General features: G+C 40.2%; 1 protein-coding gene across 5 annotated transcripts in view; it reads right to left on the bottom strand.

Annotated features, from left to right (window-relative positions):
- Positions 1-20,367, bottom strand: part of CADPS2 (calcium dependent secretion activator 2) — a 651,719-nt gene that overhangs the window by 12,744 nt on the left and 618,608 nt on the right. For all 5 annotated transcript variants that reach the window (XM_088457651.1, XM_088457654.1, XM_088457652.1 and 2 more), the window contains one exon: positions 8,988-9,092. In XM_088457651.1, coding sequence (XP_088313777.1) covers positions 8,988-9,092 — 105 coding nt within the window. The remainder of the gene's footprint in view (positions 1-8,987; positions 9,093-20,367) is intronic.

Here is a 20,367-nt window from a genome sequence, read left to right as displayed (position 1 = left end):
AGACCCTTAAGGGGCCTATTCATTATCACTAATGGGCCTGTCGCACAACTGTAAAGTGCTAGTTTCCGCATGTTTTTGGTAACAAGCGCATTGATTATCTTCAGATGACATTGGTTCCCAGAGACCTATGAGAAGGAGTGCCAGGTTGCAAAGAGGGATCCTATCGGATGCCTCCATCTGCACTGGCCCGCTCAGTGCACATGCATGAACACAGGTCATGTATGTGCACTAGCAAACCCAGCAGTGTAAAGTTACACAGCTACTAATTAGCAGTGTAACTGCAGAATTGCGGGAACAGCTGCTTGCAGCTTACAATGACTTGGATACCTAATTATTAGGGGGCTAATAGGCCTCTAATAATGAATATGCTCCTTAGGGGTATAGTTATTATGTGGCAATAGAAAAACATTTGTGATGAAAACTCTATCACCACAGGCTACCAAATGAGTTTGCAGCGTCAGCTGAGTGACTGCACACTCCTATAGCCACTGCAGTGAAAGCCCGGACTTCGACTTGCAGTACTGTGGAGGTTTAAGAGAGGGAGCCCGAGTGCAATTTCCACATGCCCCCCTCTCACTGATGCATGTTGCGAGTAGACTCTCGTGAATGGGTGTAGGATGAGGGGTGTGGGCCCCCCCGGACCCAGAAGCCCGTGTGCATCGCACATCCTACACTCATTATAGATATGAATGTCTATGTTCTAAACTTAAATAGGGATCTCCTCCTGAGAATTCCATTACTTGAATTACAGAGACTGCTGCTGGCAGGACTTTCATACTGTTTCAATGAGTTCTATTCAGCCCTTTCATAGAGCTCTTAATGAACTTTGGGTGGTTTTGTGCTTGTTTGCAGGTAAATCATGCAGGAAACAGATATTTAGTTATTTGATATATCTAGGGGGCATATTTAAGGTGGGACTGTGTATGGCTGTCTGCTCCTTTAAGACATGTGGCTATACAGTGTGCACCCATTTAATTAATTTATCTGCATATTATTATTTACTTAATTGTTTGTAAAAAACTAAGAATTAGCTTGCCAAAGTCAACCATTCAATGAGTATGTCGCTCTATTAAACCCTAAATACAAGCTCAATCTATTACATAACTTAAAATAATACATTTCTCTTTACAAGAATGGAACTCAGGCAGTTGTTGGATGACACAGATGCAATCTTCTGACATAATAATTCCATACTTTTGATTTTCTAACAGTAACATGATCATAAGAATGGGGTGGGCTAATAAGAAAATATTCTGTCACAGTCCAAGGTTAAATTGGTTCTAGTGGAGTTTTAGGAAAACTTTTTGCCTGCAATGAAATTGTGTGGACATACAATACGCAAGGTCTTGGGTTACAAGCATAACAGAAATTATTATTTAATAAGATAGGATACCAATTACATAGAAGATTAGAATGAAACCAGAAAGTTGGTACTTTGGGTCACTCACAGAAATGCAATTGGAAGTGCATTGAAAAAAAAACAATAGCATTCATAATATATAGATGGGATTAGATCCAGATAGAGCATCAATATATCAGTACAGAATACTTAAAATGATAACCTGAGACTACATGTGCATGACATAACATCACATGCAGATTTGGTAGGCCTGAATTACAGGATTACAGTATGTAAAACAAAAAAGTCATCACAAAGCTCCTGGCATCTATTTTAATGCAAAAAATAATATTCAGACAATATCATCAACAAAGCAGTAAGGATATACTGTACAGAGGATGATCTTCATCAAGTTTGGTTACAAATTGTGAATCTCCAAGATAAAGTCTAGCAGAGGGTTTGCTCTACAAAAGTATCCTTCACAAGGAACCATCATAACCACAAATAAATTAATCTTTTGCCCAGGCCAGATCCTCCTAATTCTAGGTGGTATTGGCCAGCCACTATCCTCTAAAGACAAATCTTAAAAATAGGTATTTGGAAACAAAGCCAATAATATTATAATACAAATCACCTGCATGTAGTCGACACTGTAATCTAGAATATGATACTGATACTATAAAACGATCCTGGCTTCTGCATGACCTTATAGAAGAGAAATGGAGATAACCCACACTGGAAGGAAGAGGTTGCAAAAACCTAGTATCCAAGATTGGTAGTAGAAGTAATATCTGACTAGAAAAGATATTTGAATAGACTTGGTCTCAGAGACTATGACTTTATCCATTACTGTATATGCAGAAGAAGAAGTGATAGATAAGCCATGAACTTTACAGGAATATCTTTCAGTCTGGGAAAACAAGAACTGATGGACAAACTACAAAATAATCTTTAAAGCCTATAAGAAAAGAAAAATTATGAAACCAAAATTTCTAACATCCTTTCTCTATCAATCAGTAGAAAATTAATGAAGAGGAAAAAATGCCATGAAATAAAGAAGCAAAACAAGATTCTGGGTTACTCACCGTAGAATCAATTCCTCTGAGTCCATCTGGGAATCACTGACGCTGGTATATGAGGGAGGAGCCGAGGAGTAGGTACTAAAAATAAATGACTGACAAACTCCCCATCCCTTATATACCCCTCCCCTTTCTCTAGCTCTCCAGTTATCTGACTAGCAAAGCCAAAGGAGAAGAATAAGAGATGAACATAAGAATCCATCACACACAACTCAGTGATTCCCAGATGGACTCAGAGGAATTGATTCTATGGTAACGCAGAATTTGTTTCCTCTTTCATCCAATCTGGGAAGCAGTGATGCTGGGACTTACCCAAGCAAGCATTAAGAGGGAGGGGGATTACGCACATGCAATGCTGTAAGCAAAACCTTACGAGCAAAACTCGCATCTTTAGCCACAAATGTGTGGAACTTATAAAATTTGGTAAATGTGTGAACTGAGGACCAGGCGGCTGACCTGCACAACTGCTCAATCGAGGCACCATGCCGAGCTGTCCAAGAAGCACTCACAGCCCAAGTCGAATGTGCGCGAATGGGATCAGGTACTGACTCGCCCAAGGCTATATAGGCCTGCTCGATAGTGGAAGTAATCCAACGAGCAATAGACTGCTTAGAAGCTGGCCAGCCTCTTTTATAGACATCATAAAGTACTAACAGGCTGTCTGTCTTATGCAAGGCAGAAGTCCTATCAACAATCTCCTGATGTAGGTGAAATCTTGAAAATACCTTAGGATGGCCAAGCGCGGAGAACCGCTTGGTGCGATTAGAAGATGAGCTTTTTCTCGCTTGATCCTCTTGATTACATGTGGGAGCATGGGAATTGGTGGAAAAAGATACCCGAAGTGGAAGGACCACTTGGCTGTTAGGGCATCCACCACAGTTGCCTGTGGGTCTCTGGACTGCGCCCCGTTACTCGGAAGCTTCCTGTTCAACCTGAAAGCAATGAAATCTATCTCTGCCAGATCCCATTCCTCCACAATCATGTTGAATATGTCCTGATGCAGGGACCATTACCCTGGGGGAACCCTGTGCCGACTGAGAAAGCCGGCTTCCCAGTTGTTCACCCCTGGGATAAAAATGGCCGATAGGACTGGAACAAATCTCTCTGCCCACAACCTAATCTGGGTGGTCTCTGCTATAGCCAAAGGACTTCTGGTTCCTCCCTGTCTGTTGATATATGCCACCGCCGTGGCATTATCCAACTGTATCTGTAAGGGTCTGTCTCTGAGAAGATCCTGTGCCTGAACAAGAACACGAAAGAATGCTCACAGTTTTAGCACATTGATTGACATCTTCTCTTCCAGAGACCAAACCCCCTGGAACTGGGACCCTAGAACTACTGCACCCCATTCCTGGAGACTGGTGTCTGTAGTTACTAGTGTCCATTCCCAGGGAGAGAATTGTCAACCTCTGGACAGGTTGTGAGTGCAAAGCCACCAACCCAGGGATTGGCCCACCTGAACAGACAGGGTTAAAAACTGTCGACCTACACAGGGATCCCACCTCCTGAAGAAGAAGAATGAAATGCTGAAGGGGCCTGGCATGGAAGCATGCAAACAGAACAGCTTTGAAAGCAGCCACCATCTTCCCCAACAGCTGCATGCCGTGTAGCATGGACACCCTGTGTAGAGACAAAAGAATGTGCACCAGGGACCGCAACTCCTTGATCTTGTGCTCAGGCAAATAACCTGCTGAGACAGAGTGTCGAACAGAAGGCCTAAAAAGACCAACTTCTGTGTTGGAACCAATTTGGATTTGGGTAGATTAATGACACAACCATGAGGTTCCAGAGTTGTCATGACAACCTGCAAGTGATCCTTCAAAAGTTTCTCTGAAAATGCCTTTATTAGCAAGTCATCTAAATAGGGAATTATTATAATTCCCTGGAGATGCAGAAAAGCTACCATAGGTGCCATAATTTTTGTAAGCACCCTTGGTGCGGAGGAAAGCCCAAAACTGAAAGTGCCAGGGGCCTACTGCAAACTGCAACAGTTCATGGTCTCATTCCCAAATAGGTACATGGAGATAACGTGTCCTTTTTATCTAATGATGCAAGAAATTCTCCTACTTCCATAGAGGCGATTACTGAACGTAATGACTCCATCCTGAACCTTCTTACCCTTACATGCAGGTTGAGACTTTTTAAATTCAAAATGGGGTGAAAAGAACCCTCTGGCTTTTTTTTTTTTTTTTAACCAGAAACAGATTTGATTAAAATCCTAACCCCTGATGATGAATCAGAACAGGGACCACAACCCCTGAATCTAAAAGGGAGAGAATTGCACCCCTTAATGCCCCTCTTCTGAGCTGATCCCAAGGAAGAGGGGTTACAAAAAAAACCCTATGTGGATGGGGCTCCTCCAAATCCAGTATGTAACCTCTGGAGAGGACTCCTCTGACCCAAAGATCTGTGGTTGACCAAAACTAGGCCTCCCTGAAAGACAGAAGATGGACACCTATACCAATGGGCTGGAAATCCTCCTGACCAGAGTCATTGGAAGGATCTGTCACCCCTACGGGTGCCCATGTGACGGGACCGCATGGCCATACGCCCTCTGAACTGACCCGCTCTCTGACCTCCTGTCGTACCTGTGATGGGCAGAGGCCGGAACCTACCAAAATACCAAAAGGGCTGAAACCCAGAAAACCTAGAGCAGGAAGAAAGAAGTGGAATAAACTGGCTTTTTCCTCCAGTCACCTGAGCGATAATTCATTCCAGCTCTGGACCAAACAGAGATTGACCTGTAAAGGGAACTCCTTCCAAAATTTCCTTGGAATCGCTATCCGCTTGCCAAGAACGTAACCACAATGTTCTTCTGGCCGAAACAGATCAGGTATATATACATGCCAGAAGATAAATAGTGTCTAAAGATGCATGACTCACATAAATTGAAGTCTGTTTCAGGTTCTCCACCAGTGTAAGGATATCCGAAGAATCTACACCTGACTGAATAGCTTCTGCTAATTAGTCTGACCAGGCTTCTCTGGCCTTGGTAGCCCAGGCCCCTGCCAACACTGTACTCATAGTACCTGTTAAAGAAAACAAGGATTTAAGCAGATGCTCACACTTAAGGTCCATAGCATCCTTCAGTGTGACTGCAGTAGCCATTGGAAGAACTGTAGTCTTTGCTAAATGTGCAATCTGTGCATCCACTGCTGAAGGTACCTCCCAATGGAGCAGTCTCTTTCTCAGCAAAAGGATAAGTAAACTTACATCCTGCTGGAAGCTTAACACGTTTATCTGGCTTAGCCCAAGATTCCCCCAGCACATCAGAAAAATGCATAAAAGAAGGAAAATTCCAAACATATTTTTTTCTTTTCTTAAATAACACTGCAAAAGTCGCTTCATCATAAGGCTCCTCGTCTTCAATTTTCAAAGTCTGGCAAATGACCTGGATAAGCTCAGTAACACCCAAACTAACGGGACAACAGTCTTTCCAATTAGAATGGTCTATCCATCTGAATAGACATATCTCTATTCACTGGGGTGCTGGCTAACACAGGGGAAGGAAACTGAGATGGTGGAACCTGCTACACAGGTATAGAGGCTGATGAACTAACATTAGACTGGCCATGAACCTCTCATAGCTCCTAGCCAGATCCGCAAAGGACTGAGCCATAACTTTTGCCCATACCAGTAACACCTCCTCTGACAGAGCGTCCATAGATGAGCATAGCACGGGCGCCTCAACCTCACAGTCTGCACACAGGGCTCCCTGCATCCTACTCCACTTTTGGAGCTTAGCAGCACATTTAAAACATGTATAAGGTAATACAGCACTTTGCTTATGCTTGGGAGGTTGGTCCTTCTTTGCAGACATACCGTTACCACCAAATGCAACTCACACAGAACAAAAAAGACCTACAGCCCCAGTCTGTATAGTGAGAGAGAAAAGAAAGGACTTTTTTTTTTAAATAAAACAAAAGAAATGAATATAATTAACTAATCTAATGAAACAAAGAAACATACAGAAACAGACAAAAACTAACCTAACTACTCTACTCTAGCAATTTTAAAAGGCAAAAAGAAAAACAATTTCACTTTTCAGTTTGTACTATACCACACTCCCCAGCCTCCAGACTCCTGAGCAGCAACAAGGAGAGGCAGGTGTCTTCACTTTTTCAATCAGTCCTCCAGGAAAAAGCAGGAAATCACCTGACCTGGAAGAACCTCCCATAGGCTTTCTGGGAGTGTTCTCCAGGCAGTCTCTTTACAGTGCCTCTTGTGCCCCCTTTACGGAAAACTGGAGCTCACAAAGAGCGAACCAGACACTGCCCGTGCACTTAGTTTGCCGTCTAGTTGCCCATCATTACTCTTCAAGTAAACTGGCAGCCGGTCACAGCTGCAGCCTCCGGGAATGTGGCTCCTATGGGGGGCTTTTGTTAATATCCTAGGATCCCAGCACACCCGTGGATGCCTGATGACCCTCTTCTGGGGCCCGGAGTAGGATGTAGCAGGGGGTGAGCAGATACTGGCTACCAGTACTGCTCCTAATTCCCACTCCTCCAGCCTTGATCCCATAAGGGGATTCAGGCTCTAAGATTCCTTTATGGTAAAAAAATGTTAGCTAGAAACAAACAAAGCACTATACTTTATGCCTGCTCCTGCTGGCACTAAAAAAAAATAACTGGGGAGCTAGAGAAAGGGGAGGGTATATAAGGGAGTTCAGTCAGTCAATTATTTTTAGTGCCTACTCCTCGGCCCCTCCCTCATATCCCAGCTTCAGTTCTTCCCAGATTGGATGAAAGAGGAATAAACCTATTAACCATATTATGATTCTGTCCATGTTGAGTTTAGCATTGTCACAATGCTGACCTATTAACAAAAACTAACTGGTTTAGGATGAATTCAGTTAACTATGTCCTGACACGTAACAGGGTGAGACAAGTCCCAATGGTGATTCTGGATTGCTGATGGCCAACCTGATACACTTCAAGAGCCACAAACCATCAAAAGTTCCACATGATTTACTGACTGACATATGACAGCATGTAAAAGACGTGTAACAAGCTACTTAAAAAAAATCTGACTTGTGATGTCTTTGTGACTCGATTTTCAACCACCTTTTCAGAGTTAGGTGTAAGGCTGGAACTGGCACACCATAAATTCGGCAGAGAGGTGCCCAGCCATCAACCTGTTTCCCTTGTTATTTAAAATATGTCACATGATAAAGAATGAGGGAGGGGCTGGGCTGCTCATCCTAATATTAAACATGATAATAGGTGCTACCATGCTGAGACCTGTAGTTCTACAGCAGAAAAGAAGGGGGGCGAGAAGCAGGTGCACACTATAAGCAATAGTGTGCACCTGCTTCTCTGCCCCCTTCAGGTAGCATCTATTATTATAAAGAATGTCTGTTCACAATCGTAAGTACAACCAAAAATAGACACCAACTGTCATGCACATTCTTTAATGAAGCAATCATAACATTGGTCTTTACAACAGAGAAAGAGGGAGATCATGTGGAGCAGACAGAACATCCCACCAGGGCCGTAGAGAGCCCGGCCGGGCCCAGGGAAAAGGAGGGGGCGTGGCCCCCTTGAAAAAAAAGAAAGAAATCACTTTTGCAGTGCTGCAAAGCGCGCTGGGAAGGAAGGAGCTGTAAGCCCCCCAGCCCGGCGCTAAGCAGGGGGGGGGGGCGCAATCAGTGTGATCGCTCCCCCACAGCCATAGGAGACTCCTCCGGCTGCTGCAGCAGACGCGAGTAGTCTTGCACTGCAGCCCAGCAAAAGCTGCTTGCTGAGCTGCTGTGAGGGAGGGGGCAACGCTGGACCCGGGCCCCGCCGAGCCCCTCTAGCAAGCCCGGGCCTGGGTAAACTGTACCCGCTCCCCCCCCCCTCTCGGCGCCCATGCATCCCACCTATCACAGATATATTGCTGTCACTGAGTCCACCTTCCTGCATTGAGCGGAGAAGGTCAAAGTGGCTGCTCCAGCCAAAGCATAAGATCAGATTTAGTCTTATTCTATTGGGGCTGTGGGTTAAGCTCAGAGGGGCATAGATCAGAGAACAGCTGGAACCCCTGAAGTATACAGATGGTACATAAAGCAGGAGGGAGCTGGGGGCCACTGGAGGAGACTGGAAGTACTAACTATGGCTGCCTGTTGAACATCATCGTTCTGGATAACGTAGTCTTGTCGAGTATATTTATTCCTGGTAAATACTTTGAACTTTAGCATTTTACATATACTGTACATGTGTATATGCTACTAGTGGCTTTTGGAATATAGAGTAAGTACTTTATGAAACAAATATTGTATTTACACGTGTCCATTTATTGGTGCACACATACAAATCAGACCAGCTTTGATCAATCTAGTGCAAGTCGATATTAAATTGTTTGACGGGATAGTTGTTAGGCTAGTTAAGTAAAGCCAATGTTTAACTGGTTTCCAAGGGTTGAAGCTACTGCATTTGTATCCTGGTATTAAATATACCTTTAAAATGATCCACTGTTCATTTAATAACAATGATGTCCACACATAATAGACCAACATTTTCAATAAGCTAAATAATATGAGCAGCAAAAAAGATTGAAAAGCATACGATGACAAAGTGGTATGGCCTTACCTTCACAATCTTGATAATTGTTTTTAACTGATAAACATGCAGCTGAAGGTCTAATCTGTCAGCCAGCCACACACATATGACTTTCACAGAGCTGCCATACCATTGCTGTAAGAAGAAAGCAAAATACTCAGTATGTATGCAGGGTTTATTCAACAGATACAGATTAAAAGACTACTAATGAAACACTCTGAAATGATGACAGGCCAGCACTTGTAGTCAATAATGCTATAATTTCCTGATAAGAGAACTGTATGTTTCGCCAGGAACTAAAGCAACCTGACCTAGACTGTTCTTTATGTGAATTAGCACTAACCGTTTTGCTTCCAAGCTGTAACGCTCATTACAATAACTGTTTTGCACTTTGCAGCCAGCATTATTCAACTCATCAATTGATATTAAAAGCAAGCAAATGTCAGAATCCACTGCTATATAGAAAAGGAAAGCATGAACATACATCATTTAAATAAACTATCTCAAAAGATTTGGTTTTGATTACAGGCTGAACATGACACAGTATAAAAATAGGGCAAATCACAAACAATTCTGTGTAACAGTGTTATAAATGCACAGTTAATTAAATTTAAAGCAGACTATATATGCATACAATATAGGAGGGTAAAGTACTACATTCGTTTCTAATGATGTTTTTCCAATTTGTCATAATATATATATATATACACACACGTCCAACAAACATGGATGATATATATATATATATATATATATATATATATATATATATATATATATATATATATATTGAGTCTCCCATATCCAAAATGTTTGGGACCAGGGGTATTTTGGATATCGGAATATTCCGTATTTTGGAATAATTGCATATTATAATGAAATGTCTTGGAAATGGGACCCAAATATACACACAGAATGCATTTATGTGTTATATACACCTTATACACACAGCCTGCAGGTCATTTTAGACAATATTTTTTATAATTTTGTGCATCAAAAAAGTTTGTATACATACATGAAATTCATTTATGTTTCATATACACCTTATACACACAGCCTGAAGGTTATTTTATATAATCTTTTTAATAATTTGTGCCTTAGACAAAGTTTATGTACATTAAACCATCAAAAATCAAAGGTTTCATTATCTCAGTCATGCTGAAAATATTCCGTATTTCGGAATAGTTGGATATGGGAGACTCAACCTGTATGTGTGTGTGTGTATATATATGTATATATATATATATATATATATATATACACACACACACACACACACATACACTAAATATATGTGTGTGTCCAGTAAGTACCCGGCACTCCATATGTGAACACCTTTCAAATGCTCCGATGCATTCCTAGGGTAAATTGCCCATGTATATACATCCAATGAAGGTGGCACTCTGGAGGCTTATTTTTATGTAATTAGAAAAAAGGTCCTTTATTGCCAAACGTTTTGGGAGTCACCACGTCATCAGGGACATAGACACAACTTTCTGTACCGGATGACGGGGTGACTCCCGAAACGTTGGCTATAAAGAGAATTTTAATTACATATAAATAAGCCTCCAGAGTGCCACCACACCGGCAGTGATTTACACGTAGGGTGCAGTGGAACTCAGGCCACGTCTGACGCGGTAATGTCATGTTTTTGGCATCCTATGTGCTGTTGCCATGACACCAGCATCGCACACAGCAACATAATGACGATCATGCCGGTCCCGCCCCAGTGACGTTACTCTCCCGACGGACGGCAAGGGGGCAGGTCATTCACTCACATTTTTGAATGCATCTTGCTACATAGGTATTTACTTGTTCACTTTTACTTTTGTTCTTGATAAAAGTCGGTGAGACTGAAACGTAAAACTTAGACCTGTTGGAGTCTTATTTACAAGGTCCCGTGAGTGCCGCAGTTTGTTTTGCTATATATACTGTGTATATATATATATATATATATATACACACACAGTATATATATATATGCATACATACATACATACACACACACACATATGAGGGGGTAGGGGCATTTTAAGAGAGGAGGGGGCCCGTATGCAGCCTCCGTTTGGGCCCCCTCCTCTCTGTCAGCGCACTAAGCACAGTGCCGGTTCAATCAGCGGAAAGGTGAGTATTATTAACTATGGGTGCAGGGTGTGGACCCGTGTGCACCGCACAACGTGCAGCAATTATAAAGACGCATATGCAAGCGAATATGATAAAGTCCTGCAAAGCCACGCATTTCTGCCAGCGTTCATTGACCTTCCGCAACCCATCATTATATAAGTCCTGCAACTGTCTCGAGAACCACTAGCAGAATGACATAATTTGTGTTGTCAAATCGCCTACCCCAAAGTGGCTTCTTTATTTCAGGGAAGACAAAGATGTTGCTGGGTGCGAGATCAGGCGAATAGGCGGGATGGGGCAAAATTTCATAGCCACACCTGTCAGCTTCCAAAGCGGATGCTTAGACGGAATGTGCGGGTGCATTGTCAACTAGGAGACGGATGCCTTTGCTGATCATACCATGGCGTTTTTCTGTCATAGCATCTCACAATTTCTGCAGAAGAGTGCAGTAGTAAAAGCTAGTGATAGTCCGACCCTTCGGAAGGTAATCGGTTAGGATTACCCCATGACAGTCCCACAAACATACAGCATGACCTTTCATGCAGATTTCTGCACCTTGGCTTTTTTCAGGAGGGGGTGAGGAGGAGTGTTTCTACTCCTTGCTTATATCTTTGGTCTCCGTATCGTATAGGTAGACTCAGCATTCATCCATAGTCATGAGACGTGCAAAGAATTTTTCATTTCATTTAATTTTCAGAACTTCATTCTGCTCTAACAATGTCAACATCTGCTGTGAAAGCTCATATCGAATTTGCTTGTGAAATGTGGTCAGCAAGCGGGGAACCCATTGTGATGACACTTTAGACATGTGCAGTTGCTCATGTATAATCTTACACACGCTTCCATAACTAAGACCAACTTCTTTCATGATCACTTCAACTTATTAATTTATTTGAGGACAAGAGTCTCCATTTTGTTCACCATGTCAAGATCATCTGTGATTGAGGGTCTCCCGGGTCAGGGCTTATCTGAAAGGGACATGTGTCCAGTTTGAAAGCTCCTTTTCTAACTCATAACAGTGTCATATGGACTTTCATCACCATAGTCACCATTTCATCATGGACTTGGTAGGCGCTATTACCCTTCAAATGGAGGAGCTTAATAATAGTGCGGGCTTCAATTTTGTCCATCATGCAGGTTACTGACATCTACCAGCTCCAGAAACTAAACAAGTTGACATAAGTAGCTGTATTTACAACATCATGCACATAAGAATCAATGATTATGCTGATCAAATGACATCCGGATATCTCAAAAACGTGATGATTAAAACTTTATGATACTGTGTGTGTGTGTGTGTGTGTGTGTATATATATATATATATATATATATATATATTTAGCAGTGAGACTCAATAACATTGACCTAGCAAAGCAGGAAAAGATGGTTTTGTAAAACAGAGCTGCTAAAACAGTAAACAGCAGCAGTATTACTAAAGAAATAATGTCTTTCCTGTCGCACTAAAAAAAAAACGCTTCTTGGTCAAACTAGTGAAGTAAAGAATGTGATCCTGTTAAGAGGGAAGAGATTACATTTACTGAGATCTCCTGTCCCTGCCCTGTTCGTAGGGAGCCTCTCCACAGGAGAAAGGTTTAAATCCTTTCCCAATGTCATTTCCTCTTTCTTAAGAATATGTTGAGAAGTGTCAATAGGAAAATTGTGCCTTCATACGAAAGATGCACAACAATGTACCTAAGACTTAAGAGTAAAACACATGTAATGGTCATTATTCTATCTAAATTAATAGTTCTTCTTGAAAAAAAAAAAGCTATTAACAAGAAACAGTAATGCCCATTATATTAAGACCTGGAAAAATATTATGATAGAAGGAGTTTCTATCATAATGTTCATGGAGACATGTAATACTATATTGTAAAATGTTGCAGAGTGTGCTGATGCTATATAAATAAAGGTTAATAAATGAAAATTACTGGAAAAATGTCAGGTCACATAATCCTTCTGCTGCTTTTCACACAGAAAAAATATATGTATTTTAATTGGATTGAGGAAGTTAAGGTAAGAACACAGCACAAAATTTAATTTTACTATTGAAAAGTATTTTACTAATGCCTATCAAATTGAAATAAGGTGGTTTGGCCCCATTGAGATGTACTAATACACAGCTAGACTATTACTTATCTTTTATAAAGTAGGTATTGCATAAATGTAAAAACGTATAGATCGATTTCACACACGTTTGTAAAAAAGGAATATTATTATATTTTAGTCCAGTAGAAAGAGTACATCTTAGTTGGATAAACTTCTAGTGTGTAGAGCTCAATAAAAACAAAACTACTGCTCCCATTCTCACATAATCATGTAAATGTGTTTAAAAAATGTGTGTGTGTGTATATATATTTATACATATAAATACATGGTCTCATTTAGCATTCCAGTTGAGTGCATTAAATGTCTCTAGCATAAAAAATGATATTCAGTACAAACCCCCCCACACACACACAGTTCTGAAATGCACTTAGTTGAAAATAAGGTATCACAATACTGCCACCTATTTTAATTCTGCTTAGGCCAGTACTGATTATCCATCTTATAACTCAATCTAACGACAGATAACTGTAGGTGTGTGTGTTGCAACAGGCATTAGTAAGGTAGCATTCCTGATGATATGTTATACTAGATCCTCTTCCAAAATCTAGGCTATACATGTGTTATTAAATCAAATACAAACCATAATCATGATTACTGTGCTATGGTAGAACATACATTAAAATTACTGAAGCACTGTAGTGTGGAAAATTACTAACAAATATGTTTATATTTTTCTATTTCTTACTTAATAAACAATAGGTTAAATATTTAGCAGCAATTTTGCATTAGCACTGTACAGAAATCAGACAATTTATGCTTTATGGTCTTAACAACACCGCTCATCTCTTCATCATACAATGTATTTGACAGCTCCAAACCACTTATAAAAAAAAAAAAATGGTATTGTTTCGTATCTTATTCATAGCACATCAAGCTCCTGTAAGGGCATGCATTATTTCCTGACAAGTAAAAATAAGAGGAAAGGAAAGGCTAGGGTTGATTCTGTGAGACCCTTGTATTTATTCACACTTATTGTGCATGACTGTAGACTGGTAAATCATATTAGCAGGCTGTCTCCCCATCAAGCTGCTACTTGCTTTCCAGCCCTGCAAAGGTTCAACAAATCAACAGGAGCACGGAAAACAGAACATCAGTCTAATCTAGTGTTTAAGGTGAAGTTTTCAAACCCAATCTAAGAGAATCTTTAGAGCAACCAACAAGCTGAACGGCTCAGAAGGTGGTATTGACAATGAAATAGGGATGAAATATTGAGAAACGCAGTGCTTGTGCATTTTAATAACAAGTAGGTCAACAAGGACACAGCTCCCTCGGAGCCAATAGTTGCCACCAGCTATGGAAATTGTCACACCAAGACTACGAACGCTCTCAGTTCATCAGCTTTCTTAAACAGTTCATCAGCTTTCTTAAATACTCAAAAAAAAAACCTTGCTGGACCTTTAGTCTTGAATTAACAAATCAAAGCCATGAAAAAGGGTGCAGTTTGAATGGCTAACATTGATCCCCAACTGTGCTCAGCACTGCAACAGGCACTGAAAATCTCTCTCTCTATTGTGACCAGAAATTGACAAGCCTCCTCTCTTAAAGCAGTACAGCTGCGCCATACTGGATTCATGCAGCTTTTAAGGGCTTCGCTCTCAGGACATAGGGGAAGTAAGAATAGAACAAACATGAGCTCTTTGTCGTTACCAGACTCTGCAATTTTCTAACAAGGATTTGAGTTGTTTCTTTCTATCGCTCCTGAAAAGAGATTTTAGCAACATACCATGATTTTTTTTCCTGTGCATGCATAAAAGAAGCAGTTAAGGAATTTCACTGCTCCACTGGCTATTGGAAGTACAAAACAAACGTATTTAATATTCAGTGTATTCTTGTTGCACATTTGTAGCATTTCCAGGTCTATTCAATTAGATGCAACACTTATCTTGATAGGAGTAGATTAGCTTTTCTGTGTATTTTGCTATTTGAAAGCATGAATAATTAGGGTTCTAATGTGAGTGCCTGTAAATCTTCATCAAATCACATGGCAATCATGTTTATATGACTTCTGAAAGCTGTGAAGGTTTTTATTAGGCAGTTGTGGAAAGCTGTGATTAGTAGCTGTTATGTATCTGTAGTCAGGATCACAGACAAGTCTGGATAAAGAGGAATCTAGACAACAATAGCAGACAGTGAAATGTACAGATCATCATATGGTTCACTACTGGGGTATCACTGTAATTACAATTTAAAGATGAGCTCTCAAATATTTCTAGAAATGCCATTTAAAATAGTAGTTTTCGGGATGACTGCGGTAATCACATTTAATTAAAATGTGTTTAAATCTATATCTGTGTGTGTTTTTCTTTCCTTAAATTTGAACAGCATGACATGGTCATTTGACTTGTTTTCTTATGTAGAGCTTAATAATGTATATTAACAGACAGACAGGGAATTAAAATAATAATTATGTCTGTAAGTGCTGCAGACATGATTAATGATGCCATAACTAAACTTTTGTAATGAAGCTGGAGAGGTAATGAGTACAAAGAGAACTGACAGTATGGGGGAGAATAAAAATGATGGGGGATGGGGGGGGGGGGGTTAGGGGCTACAGAAGCAGGGGGTGGGAGAGATATTGATTTCTCTTTAGGATAATAAAACAACTATAAATGAGTAAAAAATACACAATACCTGTATAACACAGAAAACATTATTAAGGAGATTACTTTAATTAAAATACTAAAACACTAATGAATTAACTAGTAACAATTTTACTACATGTAAATGTGGGGAGGTGTAGAGTGCAGGTGGAGGCATGTTGTGCTGTGTGAAAGTGATGGAGGTAAATGTGTGGAGGTGTAGAGTGCAAGTGGAGGCATGTTGTGCTGTGTGAAGGTAATGGAGGTAAATGTGTGGAGGTGTAGAGTGCAGGTGGAGGCATGTTGTGCTGTGTGAAGGTAATGGAGGTAAATGTGGGGAGGTGTAGAGTGCAGGTGGAGGCATGTTGTGCTGTGTGAAGGTAATGGAGGTAAATGTGGGGAGGTGTAGAGTGCAGGTGGAGGCATGTTGGTGCTGTGTGAAGGTAATGGAGGTAAATGTGTGGAGGTGTAGAGTGCAGGTTGAGGCATGTTGTGCTGTGTGAAGGTAATGGAGGTAAATGTGTGGAGGTGTAGAGTGCAGGTGGAGGCATGTTGTGCTGTGTGAAGGTGATGGAGGTAAATGTGGGGAAGTTTAGAGTGCAGGTGGTGGCATGTTGTGCTGTGTGAAGGTGATCGAGGTAAATGTATGGAGGTGTAGAGTGCAGGTGGAGGCATGTTGTGCTGTATGAAGGTGATGGAGGCAAGATGATAAGGGGGACCGGATAGTAATAGTAATGAAGTGGACATGTTAAAAAGAAAGATGAATAGAAGAGGATGCCCATCTGGGTTGGGTATGGGATGCCGGCAGTCAGAATACCGACAGTGGCATCCCGACAGTCACAATCCTGACACTAACATATAAGTTCTCTAACGCCAACCCTTACACCTCCCTCCCCGATGCCTGAACCTAACCTCCCCCCTAGTGCCTAAACCTAATCTCCCCCTTCCCGCACCCTAAGCCTAACCCTCCTCCTAGTGCATAACCATAACAGTCCCCTAATCCCAGATACTTACCTATGGGATGCCAGCTGGAACCGGGACCCGACTGCTGTCGATATTCCGGTGCCGGTATTTAGACCATCGGCGTCCCATCTGCCCGGATGCTGGTAGGTGCCAGTTAGGTAGGTGCCCTGCACTTGGTATCGCAAAGGATCCCAATATTTGCAAAGGCAGGTACCTGTGACCAATAGTCTTCCCCAAGTTACACAACAAAGCCAGGCAACAGGAGTCTGTCAGCATGCAGTAGCATAGCATCAAAATATATCCATGGCATTTTATGTATAGATAACCTGAGTGTGGTTCCAAAACCCAATTCTGATCTGTTTGTTTCTAACATGATATAATATTGCTAGATTATATAAAATACATGTAAAAAATCCATGTTAAACCATAACATTATAGTTTAATAGAGCTTATTAATTGGATATCATGGTTTTCTATTACGAAAAAGTACAAGCAACTTGTGTATACGAGAAAGAAAACTAAAAACGGAAAAATAAATAAATATTTGCAGCTGTAGATTATAATTACAAGGTAAAAATACACCAAAGGCTGTTATTTTCTTCTCCCCTGAAAGACAGGAGGGAGTGTTGGACTGTGTGTCAGTCTATGGGACTAAAGGTGCGTATCCACTACGCGACCTTACAGAGCGATTTCACGATTATGACATCGTAATCGTGCAATCGCTCAGTAATTACCCGCAAATTGGGCATTTAAATGTCAAAAATGACCAGCGATGCGCGTGCCCGCTGGTCGTTTTTGACATCTATCATCACGTCAGGTTCAGCATGTACGAGGATAATGGATGTGCCTACACTGAATGACTGAACGTTCAGTGTAGGCACATCACAGACGGAGAAACGACAGTATGATTACAATGTCGTAATCGTGCTCTCGTTTCTCCGTCTATTAGTGGATACGCACCTTAAGACTAGCAAGAAACTATTATAAAAAGTTTAAATTACAGATTATCCTATTTAGATATGAAGTGAATAAAACAAATATTACCCTAAATGGCAGCCAGTGACTATTGTGGAAAAAAAAAAGGAATTATGAACCAGGCCTCCTTTTTAATTTACTATTTAAAATATTGATGAACTTTCCAATCTCATTAGAAGAAATACATACATTATATGTTATCTTATTACGCTCCTCCTATCTGGCATGTTGGTTAGTAATTTGCTGGAAGCCTTTTACTTTGTAAAAGTAAATACAACAACCTGTTGTAACTATGATGCTTGTTCTGCCTGTATCTTGTTTCTCTTTCTTTCATATGTAACTATTTACAACTCTACTTAATAATGATAGAAGGATTGGATCAAATGCTAATATACCATAAAGGAGTATAAATTACTGCCCATACTGAGCTTTACCTATGTGAGAGCACCCCTCCCACCCCCGTTATACCTTTCTAGTCAAGAGATGTGATACATGCTATATGTGTGCAGGTCAGTAATTGTGTATATTCGCTTTGTGACCTTTGCTATGTAAGCTGTGTTTACACACACACACCCCCATCATCATTTACCACTCTGAAAATTGCAGTAGTCCAAATAGAAATGACAAGTAACTAATGCAATTAGACAGATGTGATCTATTATAATATAGCCATGATTCTAATTATAGTACTATAAGCTGGATTTTTCAATATTTGAGCAGCCTTTTAGAAGTGGCTATTGTTACTGGTGTCACCATCATAATCACTTGTTTTTATACTCGCCCTCCAGTATCCACAAACAACCCCATTCTGCCCCTCCAGGGTAAAGCGGCCACACACAAATCTTAAATAAGCCAAATCCAGACAAGAACGCATTTTGTTATGTGTGCAAAGTATGGATATTTTGTATATTTATGCCAGAAAAACTGACATTCCCAAATCTGAAAGAGGCTCAATATGTGTAACTATGTTCCCTCTCAAGAAAATGGGGAGTATAGAGTAACCAGGGATTTTATCTGTATGCACATATTTAGCAAAGTGTGAGCAGTGATCGCAAAACTTAGGTTTGCATAGAATTTTAATTAAAATACCTGTAATAGTAACTACAAGACCAGAAGTGTAGCACTATGTAGTGTAAAGTCACACAGGTGCGAAAAATCATTCTCTTAGCAATAATAATGTTGCTCAGCTACTGAGAACACAAGAAAGCTTTCTCTGCACTATGCGGTAAACTGTAATAAGCCATGGCCTGTGTTTTTCTGGCATACATTAACAGAGATATCTCATCTATCCATGCAACAAACCGTAACAGAGACATATGATGGTTATTAATAATATTGCTATAATTATGGCCCTGATTAAGAAACCTTTGCAATTCTTCCTACAGGTACAACTGATGCTTTGAATAGTCCTCATTTCCTAATGGATTAGGATGGCTGTAAAAGATAAGAAAACGCGAATCTGCTGAGTGTCATCCGCAAACATTGGGCTCCTTGATCCTCTTGCAAAATGCTTGTGTGAAAAGAAGTACTATAATTATATATCAAACTAGCCATATTTTATTATTTTGCACATGTACCAACATATTTTATCAAAATATAATTATCAGACAAAGACAGCAAGAAAGTAATTAAAAGGAACAGTTATTAATTTAACCTAAAACATGGATCTTGAATCCTTAGGGGCAAATTTACTAAATAGGCTTCTCAAAGCTGCTGCATCTTCAGCGATTTTTGCTGTTGAATTTAAAGGAGCAATAATATTGAATACAAGTCTTGCCCCTTTAAATCCAGCAGCTGAACCAGCATAATTTGTGGTGGCTTTGAGCATTTCTACTTAATGAATTTACTCCTTAATCTGTTTTTGACCTGGTGTAGCAGATTATGAAACTCTGGTCTTAACTGTAGATAAATATAATATAGTATTTATAAATGTGTAATGCTAAATTTTGATGGCTCACTTGATTGATAAAGTGCAATTATATGTTTTACATGACAATTAACCATTTTGCAAACTTTTTTCTAACTGTTTAGCACATGGGTACATCATTTTAAATCTGTAAAAAGAATAATAAAATAAAGAACACTTTTTTGCCCTTTTCCATGTAAGAAAAAGTAAATGTTCACAATTCCTCTGTTACACAAATCATTGTACACATACCTTGTGGTAAAAGCTGAATTATGGCTTACACAACAATTGCCTGTGAGCAACCCCCTAGATGCCTCCCTTCCAAACGGAATGAATCCCCATCTGCAAATCACCCCAAGACAGTTGATCACTGTGAAAATCAGCATGTTGCATTTACCATATACAATTAAGGTTGAGTCATGGATTCTCATACACCGCAATTCATGTTGATAAGATTATAAATCCACATTCAGGTAAACATAAATAGATCATGACTATGACAAGTGGAATGATTATTGCAAACTATGAAAATAAAATACTCACCAGAAATGGGAAAACACAATTTGCAGTGTATTTCTACTGAAATGCTGTAATCATTAGAAGGTAGTGTGGCTCTAAAATCTTTATTTTATAAATAGTTACAATTTATTTATCATAAGAATACGGTTTTTAATTACAACATACATCTACAGTACATATATTTACCCTGACATACCAATATACCATAGCCTAACTCAGATCAGTGTACATTCCA

The sequence above is a fragment of the Taudactylus pleione genome, unplaced genomic scaffold (assembly GCF_031769625.1).
Source record: "Taudactylus pleione unplaced genomic scaffold, aTauple2 ptg000041l, whole genome shotgun sequence".
In the NCBI taxonomy this organism is placed as follows: Eukaryota; Metazoa; Chordata; class Amphibia; order Anura; family Myobatrachidae; genus Taudactylus; species Taudactylus pleione.
This window is presented reverse-complemented; position numbering and strand designations above follow the sequence as displayed.